The following is a 17,070-nucleotide window of genomic DNA, read 5'->3' as shown; positions in this document are numbered from 1 at the left end:
GGCCCTGCCATCTTGGGGTCCACTGCAGTGGGCTGGGGGATGCCACAGGATAGGTGGGGGGGGGGGGTGAGCAAAGATTTGAAACAGTTAAAGAGAGACAGCTGTGCCTAGAGGGGACAAGCCAGGTCTGTGGCAGGGTAGATGTGGGAAGCCGAGTCCTCCACCGGGACCGACCACTAGAGGGCATTGGGACCTCGCGCTACGCCATCCCACACAGGACTCTGGGGGACCAGAGACGCGACCCCGGCCTGTTCCTAGGGCGGCCACAGAGCCTCTCAGGAGCAGCCTGAACCAGATGGCTGGCCGCTCACCGTTCCCTACACAGTCACTGGTCTCTCCTAGAGATGGTAGAAACCAGCTCTCCCCACTTGTCTCCCCAGTGGATGGCAGCGACAGTCATCTGACAACTACACAGGACACTGCTTTATAAACTTCCAAGGGCTCTGTCACTGTAAACTGCTCTCACATGTACTGGAAACCATACAGGCTCGCTGAGCCCGAATTATCTTCTTTGTATATCTAGACTCTCAGCTTTTAAATGAAAAAGGACTGTCAGGGTATCTTAAGATGTCCTGAATGAGATGAAATAATATGTCTGGGATTTATTTTAAAGCAACCCAGTGTAGTAGGAGGAGGTGTGTGGGTGAAAGGGAACAGGTGAAATTTTCCATAATAATGTTTCTAAAAACACTATGTTTCCCAGGTCTCCTTGTCTATAAAATGCATAGGCCATGCCAGTGGGGTTCCTTCTAGCTGCACCCTCTAGGACTCGGAGGCTCACCGTACAATGCATAACACCAGTTAGCTTGAGGGGTGTGTGGGTCTTAAGGCTAGGGAGGCCCCAAGCTCCTAAGAAAAGTCCTGGAATGCAATGTCCCAGGACCATCTCTTGTCGATTTCAGTCCACCGCAAGCCCTGAGGAGGCGAGACCTGCTTGGACCTCATTGCTCCCGCCTCCCAGGACCATCCAGGTCTTCCTTTGGGACCTGAGTTGTCACAGGGCTTGGCACAAAGGTCTCAGCTGCCCCACTGGGGTTTTCGTTTGCACAGGGCCTCTTCAACTGTTGCTGTCAGCAGCAATGAGAAGTGGCAGCAATGTAGAACGAGCTCCAACAGAGAGAAGGAACACCGCTGCCCAGGTGGAGGGGGCAGAGGGATTCTTAGGGAAGCGGCAAGGATCAGGGAACCAGCCAGGGTCGGTGCCGGCATTTCTAATCATACGACATCACAGCTGGTATGTGCGTGTGTGTTGAGGTGGAAGGGGTGGAAAAGCGTACAGGTAACACGGCCACACCTCAACTGCTCAGCTCTTCTCCTGAGACACACACTTGGGGCAACACCGCCAGACCCCATCAGCTTCGGGATGGTGGATGGGATGCAATGACATGGGGTGAGGGGAGCATGAAGATCCCTTTGGCACTTGAAGGGGAAACAGACTTACCAAGTGTGCCGGGGATGGTGACCTGGTGTCCTTGACTGTGGCACTGGCTGGGACATCGAGGAGGGGCCATTTCATCTGTAGGTACTGCACAGGGGATAGAAAACACAAGGCATCTGGTGAGATGAGGCCTCGCAAGCACCCCCAAGTGAGCAGAGGAGGAGCTGTGCAGGTAGGCTGCTGCTGGTTCTCCGTGACCGCACATGCTCCTTCCTGCTCAGTGTCCAGATGATTATCTCAGGGGAGAGCACACACTCAGAATCACCACTACCATCACCTGCCCCCTCTGTCATGTTGTGGGGGACACACAACAGGACAACCAGCCAAAGTGTCCAAAGAACCTATATCGCTGAGGGTCAAGCTCTCCCTGCTCTAGTCACAGGACAAGCAGGCACATCTAGGGACCAAGGGCTCCCACATGGTGATCCTGCCCCATTCATTCCCATCACACACAATACTCCCTAAGAAATAGCCTCCAGAAGTATTTGGTGAAGGAATGAATAAAAACCATCTCCCCGACACTCGCAGGGTCATGGGTAATATCTGTCCGTACTCAACGATGCTGATTTAACTTCTAGCTATAGTGTTTCTCAGCCTTGAAAAGATTTTCCAGTACCTTACCCTGTATTATTGCAGAAAATCCAAACCAAACAGTAAACCCTCAACATACACATGCACATACTTTCTTTAAACAAAAAGCTTCTTCTTGGGGGCACCTGGGTAGCTCTGTCATTTGAGCAACTAACTTGATTTCGGCTCAGGTCATGATCTCAGGGTCAAGGGATTGAGAGCTTGCACTGGGCTCTGAGCTGAGCATGAAGCCTGCTAGAGACTTTCTCTCTCTCTCCCTCCTTCTGCCCCTATCCCCTGCTCACGCGCTCTCTCTCCCTAAGATAAAAAATAAAATAATTTTAAAAAGCCTCTCCTCAACCCTGGCATGGCAGTCTTTGGCAAGGGCCTGGAAAGGAATGAGTGGAGAGGCTATGAGGGGCACTGGGTGAGCCCGCCTAGGGTCTGGAGTCAAACGCTCATGGGTTCAGGGTCTCACTCTGCCAGCGTAGGCTGTGCAACTCTGGACAAGCATCTTAACAACTCTGAGTCTCGGCTTCTGCATCTGTAAGGCAAGGCTACTCTCAATAACTTTATAGGTTGTTAGAAGGATTAGGGACAATGTCAAGTATTGAACACAATGCTTCGCACGTGGGAGACATTTGATAAATGGCAGCTAGTATTTTTGTAAGCAAACCATTAGTCTTTGCCAAGGGCAAAGCACACATGTTGTCTTAGTGTCAACACTGACATGGTGTTTCTGGGCAGCAGACCAGCTATGCAGACTCTTGGCAAAATTCTTGAGGTTACTTTGGAAATTACACCTCCAGTAGGAAATGATGGCTCCAGGAAGAGATTCATAGACAGAAGTAAGTTTCTGAGTTATCCCTTGCTCTGGTCACTCAATTTCAGGGAAAAAGGAATCATGAGTTGGCCTTGAGCTATGTGCACAGGATCAGAAAACTAGGATGGGCCGTGCCCCTTTGCTTTCCATCAAAGAGTCCACAAATATGGACTGAGTGGGCAGGGTCTGGGCTTTCAAAACAATGTCCACAGGCAAGGATAACGGCCCTAGGACACATCTACAAAGGGCCAGTGAGTAGCACAGACAGCAGGTGGGATGGACCAATCAGGCCTGGCTGTGGGAGGCTTGGGAGGTGGGAACAAAAGGGGGTTGTGGGGGTGCTATAAATGAGGGCAGTCTTCACTCTGGGCCCTCTGTTGCCTGCCCCTCCATCCATGAGGCCACACCGAGTATCATCCCTGTCCCTGCATTCTGCTGATTCGTCCCACCCCCACCTGTCTTCTTCCTTACCCAGAGCCTACGCTTTGTAGATAAACTAACTGGGATTTCAATGCCTTTGGCAAATTAAAAACACTGGACAAATACTGGAATCATGAGTTAAAACTCATTTCCTGGGGTGCCTGGGTGGCTCAGTAGGTTAGGCACCCAAATCTTGATTTTGGCTCAGGTCATGATCTCAGATTGTGAGTGTGAGCCCCGAGTCGGGCTCCGCACCGACAGCTCGGAGCCTGCTTGGGATTCTCTCTCTCTGCTCCTCCCCTGTTTGCTCGCATGTGCACGTGCACTCTCATGCAGGCTCTCAAAAATAAATACATAAACATTAAAAAAAGCCCTCATTTCCTCAGTGAATAACATCTGTGCCATACTGGCAGTTTCCAAAGCATTTCCACACACATAAACCAGTTTCCTCTTCACAACAACCCTGCTATTGCAAGTAGGGGTGACTGTCCCAAATTTTCAGATGAGCTAATGGAGGTAAACAGGGTGAGTGACTAGCCCAAATTTATGATGGGAACTGAAGTTGAAGTCTCTTGGCTTCAACTCCATGCTGTTCACTGCGACAGCAGTCATCACATCACCTTCTTGAACCCCACCCCCCCAGCCTTTTCTTTGCTCCCATGGGTTTTTCTCCCTCCCTTTCTGTCTCGCCCAGGGCTGGCAACCTCAGAGCTGAATGAATATATACACACCAATGTTCTCCTGTAGGGACACTTGAGGTGACCCAAGCTTACACCATTCATCACACTGTTTCTCTAGAAGCAACAACCTGAGCATTTATCCGTTTTTCTTGAAGTTGAACTACAATCACAACTATCACGTGCGAAAAGAAGTATCCCAAATCCACCCCAATATGAAACAGTAGAAGGGGCTCCTGGAACCCACCAACTCTACCAGCATCTGGTTCCCTAATTGATGTCATAAAGACACACGCTGAACACTCCTCATTCTTGTTGGCCAGGGATGTTCTTAGATCAAATAGGAATCCATCTGAATCCTAGTTTGGGAAAGAACATTATTAGTGGACCTTTTGAGTTGTTAGGCAGAGCAGGCTTGTAGGAGTCTAGTTCAGGGCTTCTCAACCATGGCACTAGTGACATTTTGGGATATTGTGGGGACTGTCCTGTGCACTGCAGGATATTTAGCGGCATCCCTGGCCTCTGCCTACCAAAAGCCAGTAGCTCCCATTCTCCTGCCCATTTGTGATAATGAAAAAGGTCTCCAGACTTTGCCAAATGTCTCTGGGAGCAGGAAAACTGTCCCCCAATGGGAGCCACTGCTCTACTATGAGCTCCATGAGGGTCTGCCTTCATGCTGGGGCTATCAAGGTACAAATATACATATGGGCACATACACACACACACACACACACACACACACACACACACACACACTCAGAGCAAGTGCTTTTAATAATAGCTACTGTGTTTGGTTGTCCATCACATGCTTGATGTCTTACCTACCCACTGCCTGGACTTCCAGGGGGAGGAAGAGACCACACTGTCCTCATATCTCTTTAGGATTCCCTCTCACTCAATGACTTTAACAGAGACCTGGAAGCTTAGAAGTGTGTAAAAATCTTTAGCCTTGTCCACGACCGAAGCCTGGCCCCATAGAGATCTGTCAGACAGGTGGGGAGAGTGGTTTTGGCAATGGTGGACATCTGGCCCAGGACCTTTCCCGCTCCAGGAAATCTGGGGGGTGGGGGGTGGGGGTGGTGTGGGTGTGCATGTGTACAAGGAAGGATTCATTCGATAAAGAAATAGAGGATTGTCCCTTCCCCCTTTCTACTTTTCTGCCTTTTTAAGATTTTGAAACACGTGATGCGGGGTGGTGGGGAAAGACCTATAAAAAGACGCAGGGGCCCACTGCAGCTTCGCCATCAAACTCCCCTGGATCGCAATTCTGAAGAAAGGAGCATTCGAAAGGGACAGCTGAGCTTCCCAGAACCACAGATCAGGGCAGCAGGGACCTGCGGCAGCACCTCTGTAAGCCTCTCCCACCTCAGCACCAGATCTGTGGAGGTAGCAGGGCAGTTCTGAATTCCTGGGTCAGGCGTACCCCAATGTTTAGGGGCAATAAAACTCTCTTTGGCTGCAATTCTCATCTGAAGTCAGCCCACAATCACCCTGGGGCTAATCAGTTATCTGGGGAGTAAGAGAGATGTGGCTGAGCCTAGATTCTTTGTATGGTAATGGCATGTGGGCAAATTAAAAATGCTAGGTTTCTCCAAGCCTAGTCTAGGTTTTCCATCCAACTGACCACAACCGGCTCCTGACCAGTGTTATCATGCACAGGCTGTAGCGCAGTGAGGATGGGCCAGCGGGCTGCCTCCCTGCCGGGGATGCTCTTTGGAATGTAGACCATGGAAGCTGTGTGGCACCAGTGCAACTGACTGCCAAGTGATAGCAACGGCCACCACACATGGGATGCTGACTAGGAGGTAAGTATTCTCTTCTGATACTCAGAAAGAGAAAACTAGACTCAAATGGTGAGTACTACCACTCTCGATTTACTCATGCTGCTTAATATGCTACCGTATGTTGTGACTCTCTGAGACAGGACAGATATGCAGTTTCCTGATCTGACTGAATTTGGGAAACTCTTTCTGGGGATTGGGGTTCCATAGAACACACTTGGGGAACTTATGGTTCACAGTTAGGTAGACTGAGGCTGTGGTTTAGAACCTGTCTTTACTGTACTGACTCAGTTGTGAGATGTATACATAGTGATAGATTTTCTTACACGAAAGCATCCTTGCATGCCCCAGGTAAACCCTATTTGGTCATGGTGGCTTGTTCGTTCTTGTACTGTATTGTGGAATGCAAACTATGAGTCTCTTAAGATTTTGACTTCAACATTCCTAAGGGAGAGTGAACAAAAAGTTTTTTTTTGTGGTATTTTTCTCAAGGGCTGCTATCAGTGTTATTTTGGCTTTACTCTTTATAAAGGGGGCTGTACCTCTTTTTCTTTATGCTCTGGGTCCCTTTCTGCTTCTGGGGCCCCTCTTTAGTGCCCTTAGTGTCCTCCTTGCGGTGAATACTTGGCCAGGTGGGCTATTTCCATTCGACTTGGCCCCAGGGAAGGGTCCCTCTGAAGGGCGCTCTCACCAAAGAGCCAGAACCTCCTTTCCTGCAGGGAGGCAGAGAATCGGTCCTACAGGATCCCTGCTTAGCTTGGAGACTGTGCAGCAGATTAATTGCAGCTGTGCCCTGGAATTTCCCCAACATACAAATCTTCATGATGTAAAACAGCTGGGAGGAAATCCCAGCATGCCCCGTACGGAGGCAGAACTGCCAATGAGCTATGGAGATTAACCCTCCACCTCCCAGAAGGTAGGGACCCTCCTCCCCCTCCCCCCGCCCAGCCATATCTGCCCCTGTTCCAAGCTTGCTTTGGCGTGGACAGGACTCTACAGGACTCTGGGTACCGCCCACAGTCTTCCCATTCACAGGTTCTCACAGAAAACCCTTTAGGCAGGGCCCAGGCAAGAGAGGAAGCAAAGCTTCATGTTACAGAAGCCAAGAGCAGAGCTCGCCGAAGTGCACTACAGTTGGAAGCGAGGAAAGAAGTCCTCTCCAAAAGTTTCCCAGGTGAGAACACGCCATTCCTCAGAATTCCTTCCACTTCTTCTTGAGCTCTTCCCCCTGGCTTTACCGTCTCACAGGTTTTACCCTTCAGTAGCAGAAGCTTGCCAGTGGAGATGACCAATCTTTCCTGCATCTCTGGTCCCCAGTGATAAACAGACACTCTGGGACCCCAAAGCCAGGGCCCCTGGAACAGAGAAGAGGGCTTTCTTCCCCAGACCGCCCTCTTAGGAAACTACATGGTGTAGCCACCCAGCAAAACAGGCCAGAAACCCAACCCCACAGGCTGTCCACCACAGAGTGACAAGGACATTGTGCAAAATGCAATTTTTTTTTTTAACATGAAGAATCGTATTCTAAAAACATGTGAACCAGTGATCAGTTTCTCTTTACTCTCCATTCTGCTACAATTGGGGATGGGGATAGAATCAGGACCACTGCAGTGGCTTCCCGAATTCAACGCGAGTTTATCTTCTAAAAACTAAGTCATCAGGGGGCACCTGGCTGTCTCAGGCAGTAGAGCACGTGACCCTTAACCTCAGGGTTGTGAGATCGAGACCCACAATGGGTGTGGAGCCTACTTAAAACAACAACAACAAAAACACCTAACTCATCAGATATCTTCCTTGCTTAAAAAATCCTTTCCTAGTTGGTTGCTGGGCCCCCCAAAGTCCTCAGCAATCCGGTGCCAACCTATCTTTCCAGCCTTCATCCCTCAGGGCTCCCCTGCTCCTCCATCACCCACCGACGCCAACTGCACTCAAGTTCCTACAATATTCTGTGCCATTTGATCAGCTGCTCCGCAGCCTGGAGTATCCTTTACCAGCAGGAATCTCTAACCTCTTCTTCAAAACCCTGTCCCAAGGTCACCTTCCCAGACAAGCCTTCTGCAGCTCCCCACAGGAGCCAGTCACTCTCACCTCTGTGCCAGCTTGGCGTTCCCATGGCACTCATCATGCTGTGTGGCTGTTATCCACTTGCAAATTCTGTCTGTCTCTTGGACTGTAAGCTCCTCAAGGGTCACATCCACATCCCCAGTTCCTCACCCAGAAGCCAGCATTCATGCTTCCAGACCCTGTCTCGCTTTGAGCTTAAGCGCTTACCAAACTCCTAAGCCCTAGTTTCCACATCTGTAACACTGGGTTGTCCAGCCTCTTCCTGAATCCTTTGGAGATGTGGAACGCATTTAACGGAGTTTCTTTTCACTCTTGAGTGATTGGTTCTTACGTTAATTGGCCTACTATTGCCAAGAATCTGTAAATGCAGCTTGGAGGCTCTGATACCCAACCCTGCCAGTTCCTGGAGGCCTGTTTAAGATCCTCTGTCTTCTGTCAGAATGGACATAAGTTGATCTCAATTTGAAAGTCTACCAACATTGAGCAATGGGCTCATTAGTGGGGAGACAGAACCGCTCTCCCAACTAAGAACAAATGTTTCATTTCAGGAAATCACTGAACAAGATAAAATGAAAGTATTTAGGAGAACTGGTTTCCAAACATGATGGATTAGACAAAGTTCCAAGAGCGAAAGTATAAAAAGCAAAGTTTACACTCCTCTCCCTTATTTTCTTTTCTCAAGATGAGTAGTTTCTGCATTTGCTTCGTTCTGTGGATGGCACTAAATCCCAAACACAATCACGATTTTGTTTTACTCATGGGCAGAAGGTGGGGTTCCTTCTTAAGTTTCTGTTAATAGGTGAGTTGTTACAAATAAATCCAAATGTCTTAATACAAGATCCTTTTTTCATTTAATACAACACACATAATTTTCCTTGGAAAAGTTATTTAGAACCGCATTTTTGCAATGTTTTAAACCAATGAAATGACTTTTTTCTTGAGGCACCTGTCACAGCATTTAGGTCAGCAAATATTTTTGGAGCCCCTCCTGTGTACTGGCAGTGGAGGGGGCTCTAAAAATATTTCATGACTGAAGAGTAAACTCAAGAGTGGGTTGGATGGGTTTCAGTTTTCCCATAAACACCTATTCCCTGCCCATACCCTCAAATAATCCCCCTTCTTTCCCGGATGGCCTTAAACCATTCTCTTCCTCTTCCAACTCAGAGAATCTGGCAATTCTGCATACCAGACTTGACCAAAGGTTGGTTTTTAAAAACAGGGGCGCCTGGGTGGCTCATATGGTTGGGTGTCTGACTTTGGCCCAGGTCATGATATCACTGTTTGTGGGTTTGAGCCCCATATCGGGCTCTGTGCTGACAGCTCAGAGCCTGGAGCCTGCTTCTTGGATTCTGTGTTTCCCTCTGTCTCTCTCTCTGCCCCGCCCTGCTGGTGCTCAGTCTCTTTCTGTCTCTCAAAAATAAACAAACTTACAAAAATTTCTAAAAAAATAAAAAATGAAAACTGGCTCTCTGCAGAGGCCAATTCCCAGTGTTGGAAGGATACAGCATGGAAAGTAGAGACCAGAGTCCCAGGCTCGTTCTAACCTCTCTGGACTCGATCATTTCACCTTTAAAATGGGAGTATTTTACTGGCCTGAAGGCAGGGACCTGGACCAGATGGCCTCCCATCTGGAAGAAAAAAAAATGAAATGTCTGATTAAACCACAGTGGGTTCCTGGGAGTGGAGACTGCGTTGAGGTACTCAATAAATAGACTCAGGAGTCCTTGCTGGTCCCCATTTACAAGCTGTGTACCTGAGGAAGCGACCTCACCCTTCAGAACCTCTGGTTTCTCACCGGTGACATGGGAATAATAGCACCTACCATCTGGCAGAATTCTTTTTAATTTAGTGCAGCAGTCACTTGTGAAAGGACTAACCAAAGGGCTGAGCACGTGGAGAGCTCTTAGGAAACAGGTGTTTAGTCCCCAGAACTTAAATTTCCTTTTGTTCAACGGGCCTATTCCCTGCATTTTACCCAGGGTCAAGGAAGAGCTAATTAACATAGAGTTGGACCATTCACTCCTCTCATGGTGCTTCACGCGGAGAGGTCCTGCTCAGTGGTGTGTTAGTAAATGTGTGACAGCCAGCTCTCTAAGCAAAAACACAAACACAAACACAAACCTAGCTTTGTAGCATTTGCTGGGATCCACCCACAAGTGTAAATATTCCCACCATGGCTGATGTCAAGATACCATGGTGAGTCCCTGATGGCAGGGATGGGAAGAGAGCTAATGGCTCCTTAGGTAGCAGCAGGCTCTATCACCCACTGCCTGCGGACAGGTGCTGAGAGGCCCTGGCGGACGGGGGCTTCTGGTTCTGCCCACAGACGGCTGGAAGGCTCTCATACATGTGGCCCTCGGCTGAAGTGGGCCCAAGGTCTTGATGCAGAGTCGGACACTTGGCCAGGCAGATCTTTCTGGCAGCTGCATGCTCCTTTTAGAAGGAGCAGGGAACCTCTGCCCCCAGAGCACTGGGCATTCAAAAAAACCAGTCAAAGTGAAACAAACTGCTTTTGGGTCATCATTTCTGAAGCCTAGAGCTATAGGCCTCCTCAGTCTCTGTGGCCTCTCACACTGGCTGTGATCTTGGGGTTTGCTGGGCCCGGGCAGCTTCCGTGCTCAGTGCCTGACAGTGTACCCACACAGAGAAGCTTCTTTGTAGGAACTGACCTTGGACGCCTGGCCCTCCTTTCCCTGCGTCGAACCCTGCCTGACCCCTCCTCCTCTCCCTTCTGCCTCGAGTCTTGTCATGGCCCTGTCTGGTGCATGATGGCAGCACTCCCCTCCCTCCGCGTAAGATCATCTGTCCTGGCCCCCACCGTGGGCTCGGATGCGGCCGAGAGAACCTCTGCCGTGGCACAGCTTTGGGCCCTGTTCTCTGCCCTGCACATATGCACCCCCATCTTGATCATGTAGCAACATATTAGAGCCGATTCAATTCCGTGTAATGACTCCATGGTATCCACTGTACAGAAAGGCCATACTCTAATACACAGTCCATATTCACAGACATGTAAGTGCCTCCTGGTCTTTTGCTGCAATGAACATCCTCAAACACTCATCATTACGCTCATGTATGAAAACAGCTGCAGGATACGTTTCCAGCTGGGAGGGGAACTGCTTGGTCAAAGGTACGTCCATTTAGGTTTTGAGAAGTATTATCGAACTTCTCTGTCTACACTGCCACCAGTAACATAGAAGAGAGCTTAGACCCTTGCCCGGTGTCCTCAAACTTAACTGGTCGACACCAAACGGACAAGTGGAAAACAGTAAGTAGCTCCTTATTTCCAATTTGCGTTTCTCTTGCTGCAAGTGAGGCTGGGAACTGCCACACGTGTAGGTAGCGATTTGAGGGCTAGACGAGATGTGCGTAGACAAGAGGAAGCAGGCTTATGAGGCGGGGGTACGAGGTGGCGGGGAGGGATGGAATGGGTATGGCATCTGCAGGTATAATGGAAGGCTGGGTGAGCTGTGCAGGAGAGGGGTCTCTGTGGCTTCTCACGAGTTACAAAGCTCTGTGCAACCTTCAGTGCATGTGACCTTCACTCAGGGGGAAGAAAGGGCAGATCTGACAGGAGCTGAGGACACAGCTCATGGGGTGGATGACTGTGGGAGGGGAAGAGGAGAGCCCAGGAAGCTGCCGCTGCTCCAAGCTGGGTGAGCACGGGGGACGGTGCACGGCTGCGCTTTCCCTCCTCCCCTTCCAGTCCGGCTTCTGTTCCAGCAACTCTCCTGTCTCTGTCCCTGCAAGGACACTGAGGACCCGAGAAAGGGAGGTGGCCTAGTACCTACCAAATCCCATGGGTGTCCTTCAGGCCTCATCATATTTGGAAGCTCTGGGGAAACACGTTTCCTGCACGGAAGCCCTTCCCCTCCCCCCCGGTCTCCTATGGTTTCAGGCTCCTCGTACCCTCTGGTTGATGTACCAGCATTGCCCTGAATAAATGTCTCGGACAAACTGTTCAGGGAGAAAAGCCAATTAAAGAACCTGTAAGGACAGTCACCACAATGTCACCACTGGGTTTCAGCACTCAGGCAAATTTCCTTTTTTCTTGGTGCTTTTCTTATTCATTAGAAATTTTTACAATGACCGTGTCCTATATCATAACAAGAATAAGCAAAGCTATTAAAATTAATCCCAGATTAATTTTCTTTGTCCAGTCCATGCCTTCAGTTTTTCCAGCGGGAAATCTCAGAATCCGCCTTCACATCTTTGCTTTCCCCGCCTCCTGTTGGCCAATAAGTTCCATGGATTCGAGGCCCCTTTCCAGATTCTAGGGATTCAGGTCCTCCTTATTTCATGGCAGGGCTGCTGCAGCAGCCTTCCGGCTGCTTCTGATCTCCTGGCTCTGGTTTGGTTCTGCTCCAGACTCTATCTAGGAGGCTGCAAGCCGGTCTGAAGGGGGTGGTGGTGCGGGTCACTTTGTCTCACACGGACAAAACATCTGGTGTCTACATCAAAGAACAGGGTGTTGCATGGAGATGAAGGCGTCCCAAATCCTCCTCCATAGTGGCACCACTGCTTCTGTCTCCCTCCCTATCTCTCCCAGTCCACCCATCACTTGTCCCTACAAATATCTTTGTAAAATATAAAAACTAAGCTATTTCAAGATGGCAGGTGGCTTCCCATTCTTACAGAACTGTCTCCTGATAGAACTGGTCGAGAGGCAATGGCAATTGTACAGAGCACTCCATAAATGTCACATGGGCACCTTCTACACAAGGTGGCTGTTCAGGTGCGTGAGGTGCCATGGGGGAGGTTTTTTTTTGAGTGCTTAAATAACTAGAATGTAAGTCAGCAAATGACAGGTTCACAGAAGAGAGGGGTTACGGTGAGCAGGATTCTCATGGAAAGACTGGAAGACTTCATCCAGGAGGCGGCACAAGAGCTGGATCACCCAGGCAAGATACACTTCTGTAGTTATTTTACTTCTTAAAGCATTTTTTAAAAAGTTTATTTATTTATTTCTTGAGACAGTGAGAGAGAGAGAATTTCAAGCAGGCTCTGAGCTGTCAGCCCAGAGCCCGACGCGGGGCTTAAACTCACGAATCGTGAGATCACGACCTGAACCGAGATCGAGAGTCAGATGCTTAATTGACTGAGCCACCCAGGCGCCCCATACTCCTTAAGGCATTTTATATTAATTACCTCATTTCATCTTAATGACCGTTAGATATAGATAGATAATGCCAGTATTATCATCCTCATTTTATCTATTTATGTTTAATTTTTTTGACGTCTATTCATTTTTGAGACACAGAGCATGAGTGGGGGAGGGGCAGAGAGAGAGAGAAGGAGACACAGAATCTGAAGCAGGCTCCAGGCTCTGAGCTGTTAGCACAGAGCCCGACGTGGGGCTCGAACCCACAGACCGGGAGATTATGGCCTGAGCTGAAGTCAGATGCTTAACCAGCTGAGCTATCCAGGCGCCCCCATCATCCTCATTTTAAAAGTGGGGGAGACGAGCCTGCTGGAAGCTCCTGGATTTAGGATTTCCCATGGTCATGAACTCGTTGATGTCCAGTTGGCACTAGAATACAGAGCTTCGGACTGTTACGGTATGACCCAAAGGTGCAAGAGCATGTTTCTGGTCACCTAGAAGCTTCAGTCTCACCTTGGAATCTTAGGGTAGCAAATACAGATCCTGAATGCCGCTACAACGCCCTCTTGTGCCCATGGTGGACACTGCTAATAGATTATGGCGTTCTTCCCTGTGTATGTGAAGACCTCAGAATGTTCAACCCAGTACACCAGGCAGCCACTAACAATTGATTCAAGTTCATCTGGGAGGTGCAGTCTATTTATTCTGTCTGATTTAAGCCTGAAGGCCGATGTAGATATCTTGACTAGTAAGATGGGGGCCGGGGGGGTGGGGGAGTGGGGGAAGGCCAGGCCTCAGGAACATTTGTCTCCAGGCCGGCACATTGAGGAACTCAAGTTTCCAGACAGAGGTGGAGGAACCACAAAGAATGTGACTGGATAGCAAAAAGAGTGATGACTTGCATGAAGCCCATTGACCAAAGAGCAGGCCTGGGAATTCTGAAGTTTATGGATTTTCCCCTGTGGGAGGAGAAGCTGGAAAGCATCCCAGGTATTGAGGAGAAAGGAAGCAGGATCTGTGTATAATCAATGGGGCACAGGAAGTGCTTATCGTAGGCCAGTAAAACACACAACACAAAAGAACAGCCAGGCGGCCTGGAGCCGCCTCTCAGCGCACGGAGCTGCAAGGGCCTCTCTCCAGAAGCCTTCTCCAGCACTCCTGCAGCCGGCGGCTGGCCAAAGTCAACAACTCCCGGGCACCAGGAAGTGGGACATGTCTGGGGAGGGCCCTCAATAGGTGTGCAGTTCTGGGAGAGCTCTCTGACCCTACTGGCGAGAGAGGATGCTAAGAATAAGGCCGTGCCGGCCATCTCCACACAGGACCATCACTCCTAATAAAGGAGCCTGAAGTATAGATTCCCGCGTCCCATCCTGGTGTGCGCGCAGTAGGTGGACACAAGTGGGTTGGTCACTTATAGGGCATTACAAAACGACTCTGCGTTTGTACTGAAGTGAGGGCACCGAAATTAGGATAGGATAGTGGAAGGGCTGTAAGAAATGAACATTTATTATGAGTAGACTGTATATATATACTTTAAACATCTTACCATGGCACCAAACTCACATGTCTCCTCCTCCTCCTCCTCCTCCTCCTCACTTCCCGAGGGTCTGGCACCTCTTTCCCAGTTCCCATTTCAATTCTATTAAATGATATCCCTTTTTGTTTTAGTATTTAAACTATTCGTTCTAACAGGCATTAAAATACATGCATATTTTATATCTAAAAAAGGAAAACCCATGTCTTGAACACTGTTGCTTTAAATGAAGCTCCATTCTTCATTTTCTTAAAGTTTATATCTTTATTTTGCGACAGAGTGAGCGCGAGCCAGGGAGGGACAGAGAGAGGCAGAGAGAGAATCAGAAGCAGGCTCTGCACTAGTAGTGGGGCTGGATCCCACGAACTGTGAGGTCACTACCTGAGCTGAAATCGGGAGTCCGCTGCTTAACTGGCTGAGCCACTCAGGTGCCCCAATTGAAGCTCCATTTTTAAAAAGTGGGGGAAAAGTCAGTCAACTCAAAGAAAAACATTAGGTAAATAACATAGATGCCATGTGGCGTATGGGCGCCATTCAAGGACACTGTTATAGAATCACGTGTTGACGGCCATGCGGAGGCTAGCGCAAATTATGGGTGAGGATATCCCCATATCCCTAGGAACCAGAAGAGGTTCTGCACGCAGATCGAAATGTCAACATGTGCCAAGACGCATCACTATCTTCTTCCCAAATGCTTCTCACTCAGACCCATTCAGAGTGCTAGTGCACTCCCAAGTCAAGACCTTAGAAATCTTTCCCTCCTGCCTCTGCCTCACTATTTGCTGGCTAGCCAGTCACTAAGTCCTGTCCATTGGCTGACACAGGATTTTGTCCATTTCTAACACCCCTGCCTTTGCAATGGCTTCCTAACCACTCCTTGCCTTGGCTCAGTCCCTCCTCCCAGTCATTCACATACTCTGCTGCCCCATAGCCAGACTCTTGGATCCTGTGTTACCTCCTCCTAAGCTTCTTGGGTACAGGAACCAGAATTCATTTGTCCCTTGGATCACCATGGCCCGTGGCACAGTACATCATTTGTGAGAGGTGCCTGGTAACTACTGCGGCGTGTTTTAGAGTTAATTAGGGACTCGAGTGTCTCTCCCTCCAAGTGTTGCTTCCCAGCCAGTTCCAGGGGAGAAATATATTCAAAATCCAAAGACCATCAGTGGCCATGCTCCTGGGTTTGTTGCCAGAGACCCTAATCTTGGTGGCCCAGGGTGAGAGCAGTGGTAGCCACAGCCTTTTGGGAAGACTACGGACAGAGTGAATGGGTCTATCTGTCCACTGCCAATGGGAATCTATTGGCTAATCAAGATTCCATTTACTTCATACAGTAAGACTGATGAAATCAAACATTCGCTGATATCAAATCTGCTTCCAACTGTTTTTGTATTTGCCCCTATAGTGTACATGTTGATTATAAAATATAACTTGATACATCTTAGGTCTTCTGTAGTGGGGGCCATGGCAATGGAATTGTGTTGCTCAGTGAAATCATATGGTTTGATATTAGTATCATTTCAGGTAATCAGATAAGTAAGTGCAAGAGCCAAGGACAGCAAACTGTCTGTGTAGAAGAGCAAACAGATTTCTTTAAAGATAATATTTACTGATTAGTTATCTTGTGCTGTACCAAGCTATTTCCATGTGTTATTTCGTTTAACCCTCTCAGCCTCATAGGCTGATGCTATTATTTTCCCTACTTAACCGATGAAGAGATTAAGGTATTGAGAATTTAAGTAACCTGCCCAAGTCCTGTCATCTTGTTAGCACTTTCGTTTATACTAGTATTGGAGGAGAACGTAAGTGCAACACTCCTCCAGCCCATCCTGGCATTTGTCAGATAAGGGCACTCAGGTTACTGGCAGAGCTGTGATTAGTTTAGCTTGGGGCTTGTATGGATCAGGTTATTATTATTTTTTAAAGTTTATTTATTTATCTTTGAGAGAGAGAGAGAGAGTGTGAACGAGAGAGACAGAGACAGAGAGAGAGAGAGAGAGAGAGAGAGAGAGACAGCGAGCATGTGTGCGCATGCAGGCAAGCAGGGGAGGGGCAGAGAGAGAGGAGAGAGAGAATCACAAACTGTGAGATCATGACCTGAGCTGAAATCAAGAGTTAGACACTCAACCGACTAAGCCACCCAGGCATACCAGATCAGGTTATTTTTTGCAATCAACATATAAACTACAGGGGAAAATATAAAAATAATTGGAAGGGGATAAAACATTTCTCTTAGTAAATCAACATTATGAATGCCAACCAGCAGAAGTAATATAACACACAACAAAGGAATGATTGTATTAATCAAGATTTCACTATGGAGTGTGGTTACAGTTCCACACTGCCCCCTGGTGGTTCCCATGCAAACACAGGAAGCAGGCTAGGCCAACGACTAGGGGGAACAAAGGCTCTGGATAAGGATACATGCCATATTGATCCTGTGATCTTGAGCCCCCACTTCTCTCGGTTTCTCTCCCTCTCTCTCTCTGTCCCTCCCTCACCTGCACCCCACTCCAAAAAAAAAAAAAACCAAAAAACAAAACAACAACAACAACAAAACCATGTCATATTGAAAACCACATCAGGGAACGGCCTTAGAAAACCCAGGGGGGTTGGCAGAAACCTAGGGGGATTGACAGAAAAGATCCTCTTGAGATTTTGA

The 17,070-nt window shown here is 48.6% G+C and overlaps 1 protein-coding gene across 2 annotated transcripts in view; it reads right to left on the bottom strand.

Moving 5' to 3' along the window:
* The window catches only part of TCF7L1 (transcription factor 7 like 1), a 158,174-nt gene that overhangs the window by 19,828 nt on the left and 121,276 nt on the right, over positions 1-17,070 (bottom strand). For both annotated transcript variants that reach the window (XM_030310999.1, XM_030311000.1), the window contains exon 4: positions 1,442-1,525. In XM_030310999.1, the coding sequence (XP_030166859.1) occupies positions 1,442-1,525 (84 nt within the window). The remainder of the gene's footprint in view (positions 1-1,441; positions 1,526-17,070) is intronic.

The sequence above is a fragment of the Lynx canadensis genome, chromosome A3 (assembly GCF_007474595.2).
Source record: "Lynx canadensis isolate LIC74 chromosome A3, mLynCan4.pri.v2, whole genome shotgun sequence".
In the NCBI taxonomy this organism is placed as follows: Eukaryota; Metazoa; Chordata; class Mammalia; order Carnivora; family Felidae; genus Lynx; species Lynx canadensis.
This window is presented reverse-complemented; position numbering and strand designations above follow the sequence as displayed.